The 19,575-nt window shown below is 42.8% G+C and overlaps 1 protein-coding gene across 2 annotated transcripts in view; it reads right to left on the bottom strand.

Moving 5' to 3' along the window:
• Nucleotides 1–2,317: 2,317 nt before the first annotated feature.
• The window catches only part of VSTM4 (V-set and transmembrane domain containing 4), an 84,037-nt gene continuing 66,779 nt past the window's right edge, over nucleotides 2,318–19,575 (bottom strand). The window contains exons 6-9 of one of the 2 annotated variants that reach the window (XR_014788858.1): nucleotides 18,152–18,255; nucleotides 14,177–14,238; nucleotides 13,123–13,226; nucleotides 2,318–5,187 (exon numbers count right to left, since the gene is read on the bottom strand). Coding sequence is in view for 1 of the 2 variants with exons in the window: in XM_084841851.1 (XP_084697977.1) it covers nucleotides 5,062–5,187; nucleotides 14,177–14,238; nucleotides 18,152–18,255 (292 nt within the window). In the remaining variant the exon portion in view is untranslated. The remainder of the gene's footprint in view (nucleotides 5,188–13,122; nucleotides 13,227–14,176; nucleotides 14,239–18,151; nucleotides 18,256–19,575) is intronic. The other variant, XM_084841851.1, reaches the window with a different exon arrangement.

The raw sequence follows: 19,575 nt of genomic DNA on the forward strand, positions 1-19,575 counted from the left end.
AGGAGTGCTGCCAAATAGTAGGGGGAAGGGGCCAGGTGTACAACTCTGTCCCTCAGCCTACTAATATCTTCTGGCTTTGAAATGTATCAACTGCAAAACTATAAGTTGGTTAGGGAAATTTGCCACCTAGTGACTGAAGATGTAAGTTTCAAACTCACAGACACATTAAAATTAATTAAAATTAATTAATGCATTAAACACACACACACACACACACACACACACACTCATATGCTTAGGTTCCCCTTAGTATGCATACCAGGTTTCAGGTATCTTGGTTTCTAGGTACTAGAACTCATAGTCTGAGACACAGAGATTGTGTTTTCCTCTGTAACATGCTCTCTGAAGAACAACCAGGGGTCATCTACATGTGTGATTTAGTGCAGAGGGACAGCACGTCAGGGTCATTCATGACACGTGATGTTGTTGCCACCCCACAGCAACCCTGCAGCTTACCCCCTTGAAAACATACATTTTTTAAACGTAGCTTTAGTGTGCATTTTCCCTTAAATGTAGTGCCTGCGTGCTTCAGCTGCAGTGTGCCCCATTCACCTGAATTAAATCCTGCATGCTGGGCATGCCTAGGGGTGTGTCTGTGCCTGGCTGTGAGCTTTGGTCAAGGGGAGGAGCTGTCCCCCCCCCTTTCCTTATTTTCCACCATTGGCAGAAGCGCGCCTTTGGGACACAAGTTTTCCCCAATCGCATCTTGAAAGGGTTGACATGAGGCTATGGCTACTCTGAAGTAACTCATTGCCTTCAATTGCACTCTGCTGAGTATGGGAGCAGAGAGGGGTTGGGAAAATTTAAATTTCCAGATCAGCAAAGGTGTGCCGAAGTCTCCCAATGCCTCCGCCCCTTCTTAGCTGCCCATTTCTCTGCTCTGGGAGAGCACAGCCAGGACTCCCCTAGGAGCATTTAGACCCCCTGCCTGTCTTTGTTTCCAGTATTTAGACCCCTGACCAGAGGGCAGAGATTGGAAGACTTGTCTTCCCCCCCTGCCCATCCTTGTCCCCAACAGGAGGCTAATAATTCCCAGGAGTTGCCTGGAGTGTGGTGGTGGTGAGGAATGCCACACACTCTCCTCTTTCTCCCTCCTCTCGCCTCCCCACCTCTTGGCAGTTTCTTCCCTTCATTGTTGAGAGATCCTCAAAAGCATAAGGGGGGGGGGGCAAGCCTGTTGCTTCAAAGCTCCACTCTGAAACTATGAAGGACAGTAATGCCTCTTAGTAGTCTCAGTCATTCAGAATAGATTCTTTTTTCCATTCACAGTATCAGAGCAGCACTGTTTCAGTCATTCAGAATACCGAAGTGCCTTCTTTACATTCAAAGCGGCCTGTCTTTCCCATTCATAAAAGTGCAGTAGCACGGTTTCATTAATTCAGAAAGTGAAGTAGCTTCTTTACATTCACAGTAATGCTTTTGGGCACAGGCTTCTTCCCACTTAGCACTGCTTCTCATTCACAAGCTGCTTTACCCATTGTGATCATGTAGTGAAAACTGCAGTTTCACTGTTCCAGTTGGTTAGAATACTGCAGTAGTGGCGTCACTCATTCACAGAATGCAACCTGTTTTCCCCATTCATAAAAGTGCAGTTTCGCTGTTCCAATCACCACAGTAGCAGCTTTACCAAGTCATAGAATGAAGCCCTCCCATGAAAAGGATAAAGATGAGCATATGAAGCTGCTTTATGCTGAATCAGAACATTAACCCATCTAGCCCAGTATTGTCTAAGGCTGGAAATAGCTCTCCAGGGAGGAAGACCCAGGGTGGACAAAGTCAGGGACTCAGCTGGTGCACCTGCCAAGTCCCTTTCTACATGATGAGAGACGCATAGAACTCCAAGCCTCTCTCAGCACAGAGAAATGGAAAATGGGTTTGGACCAGGCAATGGTATTAGTGGGTATGGTCATTCCCACAGGCATCCTCCAAACCTTGGAGGGTCTAGTAGGGATCAATTTTACCACCCACCTCAAACTGGTTTCCAGCTGCTCGTTTAGCGGACCAGAGAGCAGTGAATTGGCTGAAGGTAAAGCACGTTTTGGTGCAGGGTTTCTGATAATCTGATGCAGGAATAGTGATTATGTTGCCTGCTTTAGGAGTCTCTATGCTGCCAATATTCTCTCCTTGTATATTTGTAAACAAATATATTACAAAGACACCGTAAGGCTCGAGAGTTCTCTCTCATTCTTAGTACTACCCCATCTCTTCTCAACACTCAGGGAAGTGGAGGGTGTGTAATAATGTTTAAAAATAAAATTCAATTTGAAAATGTATCCTTGTGGGTTCACTGCAGTAACAAAGAAATCTCACACAGGGTGACTAAACTGGTATGTCTTTTATTGAGCTCAATTGAGCCAGGGTTTACACTATATGAGACATAAATGAAAATACATATACAATGAAAACTTTAACACCAAAGGTCTTTACAATATTTCTTACAGATGAAACATGTGTTAGTGGTTTTGTCTCAGAAACTTATCTGATGCTTATGAGCTAATGCCATCTGCTTTGGAATTAAACTTCAAACCTTGCTGAATCTACACATAAGTGGTTAGGATAGGCATGTACCAGTGGTTGTGCCAGCACAATACCACACAAGTTGTATCAGCTTCAGAGTAAAACAATTTGCGGAATAAAATTACTAACTGTGAGAATGCCCTTTTGTGCATATAGCTCTATGAACAAGCAAAATGCAAGAAGACAGCCATGCTGGCCAGAACTGTGGGAGAGTGTGGATGGGTTGCTGAGAGATAAATCTGGTAGTATGCCTGGACACTGATTCCAGGTAAAGAAAAAATGCCAGTATGAAGGCTATTCCATATTTGCTCTTCCAGTTTGATCCCTGAGACTCTCTTTTATTTAAATGAAGCATTTCCAGCCCTTTTATCATTGAAAACATATGGCTAATAGTCACGATACAGTGAAAATGACTTCTGAATGGGAACAACCATTTGCTCACAGATCTCCCCCGCCAGAATCACAGAAGGGTGCACATGAGGTTCCCTGTGTGTAACAGGGATGTCTGAAAAAAGTTGTAGAGAGCAGCAAGTATTCAGTAGGTTTGGATAGTTTTGAAGTGACTGCAAGATTTTGGATTGGTTTGGGGGTTGTTGGAGGAAAGGAGTTACGACTTGGGAATGAAGCTGAGTGGTCAAGAATGAGTTTGAAGCAAATCTGTTCTCTCGAGTGGCATCAGCTTAAAAAGTGGAAGGACCTGGACATTCATCTCCTTCTGTTCCCTTTTCACATGCTCTATTCTTTTCTTTTTACCCTTGACTTCCACTTCTCCAATCACAGAGCACACCAGACTATCTGGTATAATACATTTCCTCACAGACAGTGAGCCTAACTTTACAAAGTAGGTCCATCCCAAGACGCATTGCACTAAGGGAACGGACAGCATGATCTTGGGTGTGCACTTCCTGGATCCCTTGCAATGCACTGATGTCCTTTTCAGATATTATATTGTATATGCAATCATGCATACATGGGTGGCTATGCATGAAGACTCTGTTCAAGAGTTCAGAGCACACACATAAATCAGAGGTCAAGCCAGCTCTTAAAATATTGCCCCTTCCATTCATGTGTGGAGGAGCAGCAGTGAATGTCTGAGAACAGAAGTCAAGTCGGAGGGACATGCAGCTGTGCATGATCCAGTGTGCTCCCGGATCCAGTGTGGCAATGCAAGGAATACTGGGGTGCACCTCTGAGATCAGGTTCCTAAAACTATTGGTTTCCCAAATATCTGCTCAGATTGCTTGTGCAGTTAACCTACTCCAGATACAAACTGCAGTTCTCCAAGGACCAGTAATCCTTCCTCAGGTAGAATGCTGACCTTTATATAAAGTGTAAAAAAGAGTGTAAGAGAGGAAGCCAATTCCCCCAATCCATCAATTTGGAACAAGGCAACTGATGTTTTACCCTTTCCTCACAGTGCCAACAGTTCTTCCTCTGGTCCAGTTTGTTCTAGCCCAAATCAGAATGTGGGTTACAGTACGGTGGGGTGAACTGACAAACCTGAGGAGGACTCGGGGAAAAGCTGGGAGGCTCTTTACTTCATGCAGCCAGATACTCAAGTCAGAGAGCACTTAATAGCATGTGGCATTTTCCAGTCATGGGATGGCTCCCACAAGGGATGTCCATACATGGATATGGATGCAAACACTGTGTGTGTGCGCATGTGTGTTTGGCTGAGGTAACTGGACAAATTAAGATTCCTGGATAAGAAGATAAGCAGTCCCAAGTAAGAAACTGAAGCAAAAGTGGACATGTGCATAGGTGGCTGGTGAGAAAGTACAGACTTAATTGGATAATGCAAAAACTAAGAAGAGGCTGAAGCCCTAAGGCAGGGCACCTACCATCTTCTCTAAGACAAGTTCAACTGTGGCAAACAGGGCTGAGGACACTACAGGGCTGGTCAGCTAAGAAGGAAGAACTAAGAGCTCTGAGGAATCCTTTGAGGGAAGGAAGGATATTTGTTTAGTTGTGTTAATTATTGTTCCCCTCATCCCATCCCCACTTCCTCTCTCCTTTCTTGGTCCATTGGTGTGAAATCACTCTTTTTGCCTTCCTGTGATATCACATACTTGCTTTTTATGTAAATATCTGCTTTTTTCAGCCCTGTGTTGGCTACATTATACTGGGCCAGTGTTTGGGAACCCCAGGGGGCAAGGGTTGGCAAAAGGTATTTGCATGGAAAATTCTTGCAGAAGTCTTCCCCCATCTAGAAAATATAAAACTGGACATCTTATCAAGCATTCTGGCTCAGCTGAGAAGCTAGAGCTGTTTCTGAGTATGGGCTGCTTTGTAACTGAACACACCAAAAATACATTTAACGTTAAATGAAAAGTGGTTGAAAGAGAGGATTCAACACACAGCAAGTAGGTAAAAGAGCATCTCTTGCTGGGCCCCACACAGATTCCACTGAAGTACAATTTTAAAATCTTATAAAAACAGAACAGGAATGGAATAAAAAATGTACATTTGTGTGAGATTTTATAAATAAACAGCACAGAAAGAATTAAATATGTTCTGCTAAACAGGCTCTATTCTGGACATGCATTACATCTTGTTTTCCTCAAAGAGAATCTGAGCATAGACAGTCATAGTGGGAAGGCCTTTTGCTTCCTGGTGAGGTTTGATGAGTTCCAGTTCAGCATAGGTTAAATTCTCATCAGCAATTTTTGGCTACAAAACACAATTGGAAAAGTGTGTCCATTCAATTAAAATTATTGCATGATTTGGCAATGAAACAGCAGTAAAATGTACCACAGAACGATGGTAGGAACATAATAAAACAATGTCCCAAAGCCAATGCTTCTCTTGTTATATATAGGCAGTTGTAAAACCCATTACTAGAATATGAAGAAGCTTGAAGAAAGTCAGAAGCAGTAACAGTGCAATCTAATGCATGTTTACGCATAAGTAAATCCCACTGATCTCAATGGCACTTACTCCCTAGAAAGAGTGCACAAGATTGCAGACTAAGAGTGCAATTTTATACATGTCTATTCAGACGTAAGCCCATTGAGTTCAATGGGATTTAATCCCAGGTAATTGAGTAAAGGATTGCAGTCTAAGATACTTACTCTATGCACAAATAAAACGAGGACTTGTCAAATAAGTCCAGACTAAAATTAGATATACAAAAAGCCAACCATGGTAAACTATAGATGTGAAAGGAGCAGTAACGCAAAGTAGAAGAGCTTCTCCACGTAGGAATACTAGAGTCATTTAATGTATTTCTAACATGGGATTCTGAGAAAGGGATAGAAATAACAGACATTTCTGTGTTTTTGAAGCTCAGTAGATTAAATGTTTGTATTGCACACTGTATGCCATTGAACTGTTATCGACAGATATTCATTTAGATTTTTCTCTAAATCTTCATGGGAAAAGTCAAGAGTCTACAACTTCCCTGGGTTGTTCCTGAGTCCTAAGCCCACTGATGCTGAGTCACATTTATTTTTCTCTCTGATATTTTCTTCGTTTTACCAAATGCAGCTAGAGACAGAGTAGAGGATCAGTGTATGAAAAAAGGGGCTTTCTAACATGTTTCCCTTTGATTTTTCTGCTAAACTGCCCTGCAAAACTGCTTTTCCCTTTGTAGGAGGACATATACAGGACATATCGATAGCTAATTTGCTGGAACCTGAAATATTGGTTTTAGTCCTGACTTTAGGGCTGGCACACACATGCAACTCAATCCCTTGATGAATCTCAGCTGGATGTCCTTGTTGAAATCAGGTAACATGAAGGTCCAACTTGCTATGTTTAATTATAACAACTCAGTCAACACATATAAGTCATTGTTGTTACAGTCAATGAGTTATAATGAACCACCCCTATTCTGATAAACTGTTCTCTATTCTCTATATCAGATGTTTGAAAGCTTCTATTCTGCCCACCTCCAGATTTCTTTTTCTCTTAAATAGATAAGCCCATTCTTCCAGGCTTTCCTCATGTTGTGTGTTCCTAATTCTTTTTAAAATCAGTAATACTCTTCTGACTCCTCCACAGCTGAGGGTGAACCTGTGCTCAAACCTCCAATGTCTTGGGCCCTGTTTTCACTGAGATGATAATAGGGATGTACAATAATTTACTTTCTGTTTGGTTAAGACCAGAACTTGCCCTGTTCACACCCCTGAATTTTTCACATTTTTCAGGCAAAGCTCACACATTCCCGAGCTTGCAACGCTCATTCACAAAATGTGTACTTTAGCAAACATACTCTTTAAAAATGCACATTTGGGGGAAATGTACATTTTCACGCTTTAGTCAATGGGGTGGGGAAGTATGCATTTGGGTGCACACTTAAAAAAGAATGTGCACCCAAATGTGTACTTTCCCTATTTGGGAATGGGACGGAGGCAGAGCTCCGAGGATCTCAATGAACTTGAGGCTCACTGCTTCTCCTATCCCTAGGTGGTAACCCTGTGTCTGGGCAGTTCCACTTCAGACTGTGGGTGGGCACCCATATGATTGAATGCTCCTCTCCAAAAAAGAGCCCTGTATATAGACAGCTGACATGTCAAGGAGAAGGCTAGGCTGGAGCACTTCTCCCTGTCTTTCTGTGTGTATGGTGTATTTCTTCTGTACAGAGTAGTGTTCACTCGCTTGCAGTCTAAAGTAGTATAGCTCAGACTGAGCTTCATCACCTAAGTGAGAAAGATGACCTGGACTCTGAAGTGCAGTTCTGGGAGCCTAGGCCCATCTAGATTTTCCATTTTACTTTTTGCAGGCAATCTTCTGTTTGCACCAAATAAAACAAGCTCATTTCCCTCCCTCCCCTCTTTAGTTATATTTCTTATTCCAATTCCATCCCCAAACACCATGACTCCTAAAATGGCCCCGGAACACCCAGCTCATGTAAATTTTAGAGCTGAGATTTATGAAATCACATTGTCCAGGTGTATTATTATATTATCTGGAAATTGCATTGTTTTCTTGGGTAGATTATCTTTTTATTCCTACTTTATTCTATTAAGTTTGGATATGAAAAATAACACTCGATTCCTCCAATACAGGTCACCGGGCAGCATTGGCTGATGTGTTACTTTCATACATTTTTATGATGTTCCTATAGTAAACATAATTTAATAAAGCCAAAACACACTAAATAAATAATTGCATCTAGAAAAGCAATAAAAGCAAATAAAATTAGTACTTTCATAAGTGGAAAAGGTACTTCAATTACTGCTACAAGCAACGGCGCACCATAAAATGTGTAGAATAATTTCCCTTATGCATATTTCCAGTATGTAATAATTTGATTGAAAATATGAGGAAACACACAGGAGGTTCAAAATTGTAGAGCACATACAGTTCTCAGCTATGTGTAATAACTGAGCATAGAAGATACAGCTTCTCAAAGTCTTTTCCCAGGCAGAAATCAGAGGAAGGGGTGTGCACTGTTGTGTATCTTTTATTTGGCAAGTTTGATGACTGAAAACAGCTTCTAACAAAAAAGTAAAGGAAACATTCTTGGCATGTATTCATGCATTTCAGAAGAACACTTATATCTGAACACTAAACAGCTTCAACTAAAACAAAAAGGTACAACAAATCACATTGCTGGATATGTTAAGGTGCTGCTGGGGTTAGCAGGGGGCTCTGTAACAAAATCTGTTCCTGCTCCTTTAGAAAACCAGCATCCTATTGTGAAATGTCAACAAATAAGAGATTTGGGGCAGAGATGTAGAGAACAGGAACTACAATCTCTGTCAACATCCATGACCTGCAGGTATCACAGCAGTGGAATGAGTGCTGGACCAGCAAGACAATGGGTGCAAACTGCGTTTTTTTAGCACCTTCCAACATTACAATTTCCGAAAAGCCAGCTATGGAGCTCCTCTTCAGTGCCAACCATACTGTGCATTTGCTCTGCTCTCCCCAATACTTAAAAATATGCCAGTTATCATCCAGAACCTTTGCTGATATTTTTTCAATATTTTAACCTGCTAGGTGATTGCTGATGATTTTGAGCATGTTTCTGCTGACTGGTCATTGGAAGGGTGATGAATCATTGCATGATCTTTCTCTTGGTAGTTTTCCACTCAACAGGGGAAACGTCTGTATAATTTCCCCAGGAATGGAGAAAAGCAGCGGGGGCAGTGGGGCAGCAGGGAGGGAAATTTTTAAGTTGCTCATTTTCATTTAAAAAAAAAATGCAGAAACAAGTCATGCAACTGAGAGTATCATCTGTAGCTTGAAGCAGAGGACAATGTTTGTGATTAGCCTCACAAGAGGCCTAGAGTGTCAGCAGCTGCATATGAAAAGCAGCAATGCCCACAGTGGGCATTCTGGGGGGGGGGGGAGGTTACAGTAGGGTATGACAATGCTTCAGTGTACTTCAGAAACCAGCGTTTTTGCTCATGTCATGGGTTGCCTCCAGAAGCACTATATAGTGTCTGTGCGCAGTACAGGCCGCACACAGACCTGGGCTGGCAGGGCTGGGCGCCTGTGGACCGGGCTTGGTGGGGCTGGCCATGCGCACATGGCCCCTGTTGGGTATTACCCCTGGTGCCCAGGCCTGGTCACCAGATCTACCTGAAATAGTAGATCTATTCTCTGAAGCTATCAGGTGTTTTTTTAAAATATGTAACCATACACAAAATGTGCAGTTCTAAAAAAATATATACAATTCCCAAAGAACATTGCTGTAATTCAAAATTCAAGCCATGTGGAAGAAGAATTGTTAGCTGATGTAAAACGTGGATAATAACAATGTGAAAAGTAGTGAGTAGTCCAGGCACCTTCAGAACTCTTAAAACCTGATCAAGTGTACCCATTTCTCTCCACACCCCGCCCCCAAAGACATTCCCCATGGATTCCACTATTCCTCTCTACAGAGTGTTCATCACTGTTTCCAAGATAAAGAAAATAATTCTAGGACAAGTCATGTGAACTTGTCAATGTTATGATAAGGGCAGTGATGTCATAAAATATCCTACATGGCATTCTTATGACTGCTGTACTGTGTTTGAGCATCTCTCTTTTTCTCTCTCTCTTTTCTCTCTCTTTTTCCTAGGTTTATTTTTTTAATCCCTCACTCTAAACTATGTTTTCTTGGAGTTCACAATGCTTCTTGAATATAACTGAATGTAACAGTCTTCTGCATTAGTGCTGTCAAATTCCCAGGATTTTCTTCTACTCTGTATAGGCTTCTAAGAGCACAGTCCTATGGGGATAGTTGGCTGCCTCTGAACTTGGAGGTGACTGACTATCCAATGCAGGGTGGGTGGAGTGTGGAGGGGATTTTCTCCTCTGCACTCCGGCTGCCCTGCATTTGCAGCTATACAGCCAATTTTGGCTATCTAGTCAAGGTGGCTTGGAGTGCGGAGGGGGGGGGGAGAGGCTGTACGGTGCATAGGAAGTGCGTGAAGCTAGGGATGTTCCGTGCCAAGGCGGCTGGGGAGCATGCGGGGAGGCAGTTTTCTGGGAACTAACCTTGGAATGCTGGCTCCGAGGCTGGTTCCTAAAAAACAAAAAATCCTATGGCCATCTAGCTGCTGTCTAGCGGGCGTAGGATTGTGCCACAGGTAATGTAATGTGATGCTAAGCACCAAAATATACACAAGGAAAAATGCAGAGGTATGTTGTAGTGGCATGTGCTATACACACAAATTATAACCACAGACTGCTGCACAGACAAGAAAAAACAAAAAGGCTCTTTAAATGGGAGGCTATTTGTCCCAGGCATTGTTAAACTGCAAACCCTCAGTTGTAATATGAACAAGAGTTCTGTGCAATAGAGCTGTGACCTATCTGTGCACACCCTTATTCAGAGGGAGGCCATGGGTGAGCCAGTGGGTTACTGCCCTGAACCAGATGCTTTGATAGCTCCTTCAATGAAAATAGGATTAGTTTATAAAATGATTTTCAGAACTTTCTATCTCACTATTGGCAATTATTTCACTGCACTGACTGTGGAGTTTTTGACATTTCCCAATGAGGGAATCTGTCCTCTGGCTGTAATCATCAGACTAAACAGAGTCTGTCAGTTGTTTTTATCAGCTCCCAGTATTTTATTGTACCTGTTTTATAAAATTCTGTACGTTAACGATTTCATATTATGTTTTTATTATATTGTATTTTGGGGGTTGTAATTTTTGTGAACTACCCAGAGAGCTTTGGCTATTGGGCAGTAGAAAAATGAAATCAATTAAATGAATGAATGAAGAGTGTTGAAATCCCATATCTTCCCAGATGCTATAAATACAGGCTTCTCTGGACTTGCCCTAGGGATGTGTGAGAAATTCATTTAAGTTAGTTTTTGATCAGGATTTACCCAGTTTGCACCTTCCAGACTGAACATGGAATCAGACACAATCTGTGATCAAAGTCCATAGATTTCTGAGCTTACAAAGTGACTCACTGACCCGAAAAAGTGTGTTTGACACCATACATACATTTGAAAAATGTACATGAAAAAAATTGATGCTTTTGAAAAATATGCACAAATATGCTTTAATCAACGGGAGAAGAATGCGTACATTTCAAAGATGTGCACAATTGATGTGTACGATGGAGCTCAAGTTTTGGCAATTTGCACGTCCCTGACTTTCCCTCTATGCTTCAGAGCTACTTTTTCCCATTTCTTAAAGAAAAGTCTGAGGCAAAAAATCTTGGGTTCTTTCCATCCCTTCTAAAATAACAGATTGGTTTGCTCTGCAAAGCTACGACTTCTCCACATAGAAAGCTGCAATATTCAAACATGGTAGCTTGAAAACAAACATCCCCTGACACATAGTGGAAGGAGAGGGGAAACAATAGCAACGCAAGAGCAGCCAAGAGGAATGGAGCTATATCAGCACACATCTAATCTTTGTGCTCCCCCCTTGTATCCCCAGGTTAGTGCCACCAACGGATGCCGCACACTGAGTATGGACGTCAGAAAAGAAGCCCCTGCACACAACTGCAGGATGCTGGCACAACCATGAGTTCTAATCATATGCAGCCCTGATGTGTGAGGGGTTCCTTTTCTGAAATCACCTCCATCATGGACATCGGTTGGCAGGGCTATCCCAGGGGTGTGATGTTGGCAGTACAGCCCCACTTCTGCTTCAATGTGTGAGTGCCCTAGACACAACCCACATGTGCTTAGGGCTATGGTTCCACTCAATTCTGTGCTAGACAGGGTGCATCTGGAGTACCGTGTCTAGTTCTGGACACCACATTTTAAGGATATTAGCAAACTGGTGCACGTCCAGAGGAGAATGGTGAGTGGTTTGGAAACCAACTCTCACAAGGAACACTTGAGTATGTGTATGTTTAACCCAGATGAGCAAGTTTAGCCTGGAGAGCAGAAGATCAATGGGAGACCCGATAGTGGTGTTCAAACATCTGAAGGGCTGACACACAGAAGATAGTCTGTTGCTGCAGAGGACAGGACTTGAATCAAGGGGTGGAAATGGAGGGGAAGTGGATTTTGGCTAAACAGTAGGAAAAATTTTCTAAGGGTAAGAGCTATTCAGCAGTGGGACAGACTGCCTCGGGAGATGGTGGGCCATCCTTCACTGGAAGCATTTAAGGAGAGGATGGAGAGCCATCTGCCACAGTTGCTGTAGCTTTACCCTGCACTGCAGATCTTGCATTAAGTAGGAGGTTGGATTAGATCTCCAAGGTGCTGTCCAACTCTGTGATTCCATGATTCCAATACTATTGAAGACTCGATGTTGCTGGCTTTGGAAGCCTTGCAATACATAATGTGAAGCACCACAAGACAAGAGATTGCCCTTTAACTTTCTACTTAGGGAAAACCTCATTTGTTGCATCAGTTTTTCATCAGTCGTGAGACAATCAAACATTTTTGGATTAAACTTCAGCAAACTCAATTTTTTGAATTTTTATTTCTGGGAACTTCAAAACTGAATTTCGCCAAATAAATGTGGGGTTGGAGGAAGGCAAACTATTTTAACATGTTATACCTTACCTTATTTTTCACAGGTCTAAGTAGTACACATAGCCATAAAAACAACAAAAGGAAAAAACAAATCTAGGAAGAAAATTCAACACACTAGATTAAAAGCCCCGCAAACAAGGCCTCACACATCTTCTAAATAACGGCACTCTCACCGGTCTCCTTGAATCATTGGCTTCTAAGGGCCAAGACACTGCTCCACTCTCTCCCCAATGTAATCCTCTCAAGAGACGGGAAGTAAAGTCTCATAATCAGATCTTAAGGAATGGCTGAGCTCATCCAGAGACAGATGAGGTATGCAAGTCCCCACTATTAAAGGTTAGTTTGCGGGTAATAGCCCGCACCTTGAATTAGACCGGGAAGCTTATTGTCAATGCAGTTGTCACAAAACCAGCTGGATATGTTAATAGGGCCATGCTGTGTTCTGCTTCCAAATACTCTTTAAAGGCAACCCCACTTAAAGGCCTATGGAATCCAAAGCAAAATTTCATACTGTGATTTTCAGGAATCTGGTTTTTTTATATATACAGTACAAATAAGTTAGTGCAGGATAGCGGTAAGTGTGTTGGACTGTGTCTGGGGAGACCTAGAGTCAAATTTCAGCTGAAAAGAATCCCCCTCCCCCCCGGGCAACTTTGCAGGAACACTAATTTCAGAGGCAGGCAAAAGTGGCAGGATCTTCGGGTGAGGGATGTACTTACTTCCAACAAGGTGGCGAAGGATTAATCCCCTCCCCACCTGCTTCAAAAGCTTTGGTGCTCTGGTCACATTCCTAGACAGAATGCCCCTGCAATGATGCTACCCCCTGAAAGTGCAGAAAAGGTTGAGCCAAAAAAATTGGTCAGCACTTCTTTAAATCTCCACTCAGCTATACAGTTTACTGCAGGGGTGCACAGTATTTTTGTTGCTCGGGGCTGCATTGAGTATAGAATGGGGCAGTAGGGGCTGCACACATGCACACACATACACATACACACACACACACATATACTCTCTTTGCCCCCTCCTCACATCTCAGTGCACAGGGATGGAGAGATTTAAGCCTCCCCATCCCTGCCTGTTGAGATCTAGGGAGAGTGGGGATGGGAGAGACAACAACCACTCCCAACCCTCAGCAATCCCATTTCCAACACTGAGAGCAGCACTGAGAAGGTCCCAGAGCCTTCTGACAGTGGCTGCCAGAGTGTCTCCTAGAAGACACTCCGGCCTCCAGCACTCACAGGCAGGCAGACCCCATGAGAGCCTCCTCCCAGAAGCACTGTTGGAGAGGACTGGCAGTGGGGGCATGGGGTGAGTGGGTGTGGGCAGGTGGTGGCAGAATCAGTGGGGAATGGGGGTTAGCAGCGGCAGTAAATCTAGTGGTGGCAGGAGGTCAAGGGGAGGCATGCAAAACCCATGGGGAGGGCTGTAAGCAGCCCATGGGCCACCAGTTGTGCACCCCTTGAGACGTCATGCTCTCTCAACCTAATGTACTTCACAGGATTAGTGTGAGGATAAATTGTGTGTGAGCACATGTGTGCATGTGTAAAAACATGCACACTGCCTTGAATCCCTTGGATGAAAAGCAGAATAATAATACATTACATAAATAAATGATTCAACACAGCTCTGGCTCTAGGATAAAAACCACTGCCACTGAAAACTCCCAGAGCATTGCTAGGAGATATATCCCCCTATATAGGGGACAGGGAATCAAATCCACACAACAGAGAGACTGAATGTAAAGAAAGAACTAGCCTCTGTGGGGCTACATACCAGGAGGACTTTCCTTTGTGGTTTCAGAAGTTTAGGCTTAGAGAAAGTGTTGTATATTGGTGCTGTAAAAATAAGAACAAAAGAGTGGGGAATTACTTCCTATTTCTATGAACCAGGTTACTTCTAGGATATGCAGCAGCATTCATAAGCTTTTACTCATGGAAAATCAGCCAAAAGGATGGAAAGAGAAGGTCTAACCGCTCTCCAGATTAAACACAATTTGAGCTCAAAAATGCACTGCCTTGGCTAGCAATCGATGTCATCTGCTATAAAAAGCAAGATTTTTCCAACCACAGCTTTGAGCACAAACAACTTGCTATGTTCACACAGAGCACTTAGAAGTCCTTATACAAAACTAGCTTCAATGAGCAAAGTAATCCAGAGAGACCACAGTGCAGCTCAACGCACGTGTGCTCTGGCCCATCTGCACGAGACCATGTGCATATTCTGGGTGAGGTGAGGAACCCCTTGCACAAACAGCTGCTGCATGTTTGGTTCTTCTTCCTGATCCAGCTGCCACATGTGGAGCCTTCCTTAAAAAGAAGCAATCATGCCTGTTCTTTGGGAGAGGAAGACATGCTGGATTTGCCCTTCACCTAACAGCTGATTGGCAAACTATTGGCTTTTGAAGAGGGCTCTTTGTGCACAGTTCCAGTATAGATGCACCGGGGCAAAGCCTGTGGCGTCCTGGAATTGCTCCTGCATCGATGCTACTACAGCTGTAGGAAGATTTATGTTCGATCTCTTCCATCTCAGGGCCACAGCAAAAGTTATTTTCTTGCTAGATACATTGGTTTCCCAACCAGTGCACCCCAAGCAGAAAATATACAAACAGTTCACTTCAGATGAGACAATCTACACAGAGGGAAGTTTCATACATCCAGTGTCCCCACACAGTTGCCTCCAGGAGCCGAGCAAGCAGAGAAGCAGTTTATAAGAACTGGAGCCTCAACCAGGGCTGGGGCTGGGGGAGACTGCTATAATATGTACAATAGTGATGGCTTAGGAAAGGCCCATGTAGCCACCAGAGGGAGGCACTGGTTTATATACAAATTGAACCTTTGGGCAAGTGTATCCTAGCCCATGGGTCCTGTACATACCCAAGATTTTCATATGCAAGGCACTGCGTGAACTGGCCTAGAGATAATCTCACACTGGAAATGTGATGTGGGTAAAATAAATTTGTGATAACAGCCAGGCTTTGGAATAAGCAGAGCACAATCAGATCAAAGCTAAAACAGGCATATTCGCTAGGAACCATCTCATAGGATGACAAAAATAATGCATTACATACACTGCCCTTGGCTGGGATTATTTCAGAGATATAAAGGGGCAATTCGGGGGTGTGCATTAATTTCATAACAAATAAAAAAGTGGAATGAATGGGATCCATTTATTTCATTTGTTATTCATTAAGAAACAATTTAAATAGAAATGAATGAGTTCAGAATCATGGATGGATTTGTCTCATTCTGTTTTGTTTGTTTACTTAAGCAACAGCCAGATAGGCTGTCTATTTCAGGGAAGGGCGGTTAAAGGGAAGAGATGGAAAGAGAGAAAAGGCCATTTTTCTTATTGTACCTGTTTAGTAATTCTACTGGAGGAGCAGATACACTTCTGCTTCCTGCAACTTCTGCATCGTTCATTGAATCAACATGAAATGTGCAGGTATTCTACTCTTCTCCAAAGCAGGGGTGCAGAACTTGAGGCTCGGGGTCGCAATCTGGCCCTCCAGGGTTCCTCAGGTGGCTGTTCCACCTTCCCCTGGCCCCTTTCCCCTGATCGCTTGGGGTCTACTGGCTTTTGTGCAGTTTCCCCCTATTCTCAAAGGTTGAAATCCCTCTGCTAAGGCTGAGTTACTGGCAGTAAGAGATCTGAGCTAAAATATATGGTACTTTGGCCCCTTCACTTTTGCCTGTGGCCCTGCCCACCATGGGAATGCAGTCCCCCAAGAGCTTCACTGAAATGGGATTTGGCCCTCAGGCTGAAACAGGTTAAGCACTTCTGCTCCACAGGATCATACCTGCCAAAATTTCAGACCCATAGGAAAAATGATACTTTTTACAATTAAAAAAGGCACACAGATGTGTAGTCTAAAGCTTATTTAGAGATGGTCTGTTCGTTGAAGACCTGAACACCAGTCTTCATCAACACCAACATAAAAAACACAAGAGCATTTTTCCCAGTGATTTTCCTGGCCCATGGAATGGGGGGAAAGCTGTATGGCTCCAGAGCTTATCTAATAAGCTCTTGTGATGCTTCATAACCCAGCCTAAGAAATCCAAAGGCTATTATAAATCCTGGTAGGTAAATTCTCTCCCTACCCTACTCTTCCCCTCACTTCTTTAGCTTTTGGTGATATTTTTCGATACCTGGAAGTCTGGTGAGATGTGTGTGTGTGTGTGTGGGGGGGGGTTTAAAACAAAACCAACTCTTCCTGGATACCGCTAGTGTTCAGTGAAAATCAGAAGTTTTGCACTGAAGACCTGAGGCACCTGGGAGAGTCTTTGTTGTCTCAAAAAAAGTAAAAATAAAACTCTCAGCATAACCTGAAAAAGGTAAGGCAAATAATCAGATACAGTTTCAGCAAATCCTGGGCCATTTCTTGTTATATCAAAGGCTTAGGTAATTACAACTAAATAATGGATGTTAAATATGGAACAGACTCATTATACCAGTGATACGATGGTTCATACAATGGCTTTCAAGCTTTCATTACCTGCAGCCATGATGTAGTTCAGTGATTATGGCTAACAGGCATTTACAGATCTATTCCTCATTAATTGACAGAATGGTGGACATGGACCCAAGAGATCTTGGGTTGAAATTCCTGTTCAGCCAGGAGCCAAAGTGGGGTGGCCTGGAGCTATAACTCAGACTACCCTACCGAGTTGTTGTAAGGGTAACGTGAGGACCGCCCATGTGTGCTATTCTCACTGGAGGAAGGATAGGATACATAGACAATACATTTTAAAAAATGATTACCCTTTCGAAAACCTGCAAAGATAGTGGCTGTTGCTACATTTCATTTTCTCTCTCATTCTCCAGAGGTATTTAGCGTAGCCACTGCAATCAGCAGCAACTGTGACTCCTGGTGTACTCATGCAGCACAAATGTACTGAATTGGCAGGGTATGGATGTAGGTTAGTTGCATGTAGCTGGTACCTTGGTGGGTTGGAATACATGGACATCAAGGTCCAGCTCTAGCAAAAATAGGCATTGGCCAGGAAGAAGGAAGGCTAAACAAGCAGAGAAATCCAAAACAAAATCTGGTGGGCTGTATCAGCAATAGTAGAACATAACATGTTATACTGACTTTTTAATACAATACAAACTTTAGATGCTACCTACAGGACTGAAAAATCTACATTTTGAGCTTGTCTCAAGAATCTGACTCTAGAAAACTGCATTTCAAATTTCCAAGGATCAGACTGCATTTTGGAGCTTGTTTCAGTTCTATCCTCATCCTATAAAGCACAGGGTAGCCCACAAGTGCTTCGCTGGTTCTGCACAGAGATACTTATAAAATTATGAAATTCTCTCCTAGAATTTGGGGTTTCAGATTACCTGACCTTATTTGCAGAGTGGCAATAATAACAACTGATTTCAAAAGTTTGTTCAAACTGCTACACCATGTGCAGTTTGCAACTTTTAATTTCCTTATAGGTAAGCAATGTACACAAGCATATGCATGCACATTAATTAAGCCATGGTATAAAAGCAAATCCTGATGAGATTATATCAATATCCTTTTCTTTCTTTTCTTGCATAGCATTTTAATCAAGGTGCACATATGTTTGTGCACATCAGTAGACTGAGAGAAGAAAGAGATGTGAACTGAAAACTGGCAAATGTCCACTCAGCCTCAATCCTGGAATATGAAGATTCAGGAACTTAATCCCCAAAACCTCTCTCCTAGGCTAGCAATCTGGGACCACCAAGCAACACCCATATGGCATGTTGCTCATTGCCTACCTTTGGCTGGAACAGCAGGAGGTTGCTCAACTTTTTTCTTCCTTTTGATTTTTATAGGCGGCACTGGAGACAAGCTTGTCACACTGGTAACTGCCTCCCCTAAACTGGAAAACAAGAGACAGCCTGCTGAAGAGAGAGAGCAGTGGAAGAAAAGCCAACACATAAAATCCTATCCAAGATGTTTAATTCAAAGTTCATTAAAAAAAAAAGATTTATCATCTACAAAGTCCTATTGTAACCATATCTGCCATATTGATGGTGTGTCTATCAAGTGAAGGTTCTTCAGTTTTCATTTGTATGTATCATCAAGTGTATATGTCTCATTGCAGTTGTTGTGGAGACTAAGGGCCGCTCATGGAGACTGTATGTGTGAAGTTACCAAATTGTATTATGTTCCCTGCCCCCTAAAATAGGGCTTGGCCTCCATTTCTCTATCATTAATACTTTTAATCAAAGCAAATGCTGAAAACATATCTGACCATCCAAGTGGCTTGAACTGCTCTGAAATCATATTCTGGAATGCGAATTAAAATCACTTCCATCAAACTTAGGTTATTTCTATCTTCCCCCTAAATTTGACTGAACTTTACTACACATGTAACCCAGCTGAAGCTGCTTCCATGGGTGGGGATGGGGATCAGGTGTCCTACTTTACAGTTCTCTCTTTTGGAAAGCTGGCAGAGGGCAGTCTACCAGTAGAAGAGGTGTCCAGTCCAAGTCTGGTTTAAAGTCAATGAACCAAAGCAGAGAAGCAGCAGGGACCTTAAAGTAGGCCATCAATAGAAAGAGGAAAGAAATGGTAGTTCAACTATTAAATAAGGATGGCAAAATGACAACAGATGAAAAAGACAGAAGTGCTCACTTCCTACTTCAGCTCAGTTTTCTCCCAAAAGAGGGTCTATGACCCCCCTGGCAAAGGCGAAGTACAGGCTGAAGGGGCAGGATTGCAGCTTGAGATCAATAGGCATATGGTCAAGGAACACCTAATTACTTCGAATGACTTCAAATCTCCAGGGCCGGATGAACTGCATCCTAGAGTAATAACGGAACTGGCAGAAGAACTCTCAGAGCCACTGTCTATTCTCTTTGAGAAATCATGGAGGATGGGTGAAGTGCCAGATGACTGGAGGAGGGCCAATGTCATCCCTATCTTCAAAAACAGCAAAAAGGAGGCACCTGGGAACTACAGACCAGTCAGTCTGACATCAATCCCAGGGAAAATTCTGGAGCAGATGATAAAGCAATCCATCTGGAAGCACCTTGAAAACAATGCAATGATTACTCGAAGCCAAGATGGATTTGTCAAGAACAAGTCCTGCCAGATTAATCTGATCTCATTTTTTGAGATCAGATTAATGTCCTTTGTGGACTGTGGGAATGCTGTGGACGTAATATATCTCGACTTCAGCAAAGCTTTTGACAAA

The sequence above is a fragment of the Heloderma suspectum genome, chromosome 3 (genome assembly GCF_057233095.1).
Source record: "Heloderma suspectum isolate Gila_16-S chromosome 3, 16-S_ref, whole genome shotgun sequence".
Lineage (NCBI taxonomy): Eukaryota > Metazoa > Chordata > Lepidosauria > Squamata > Helodermatidae > Heloderma > Heloderma suspectum.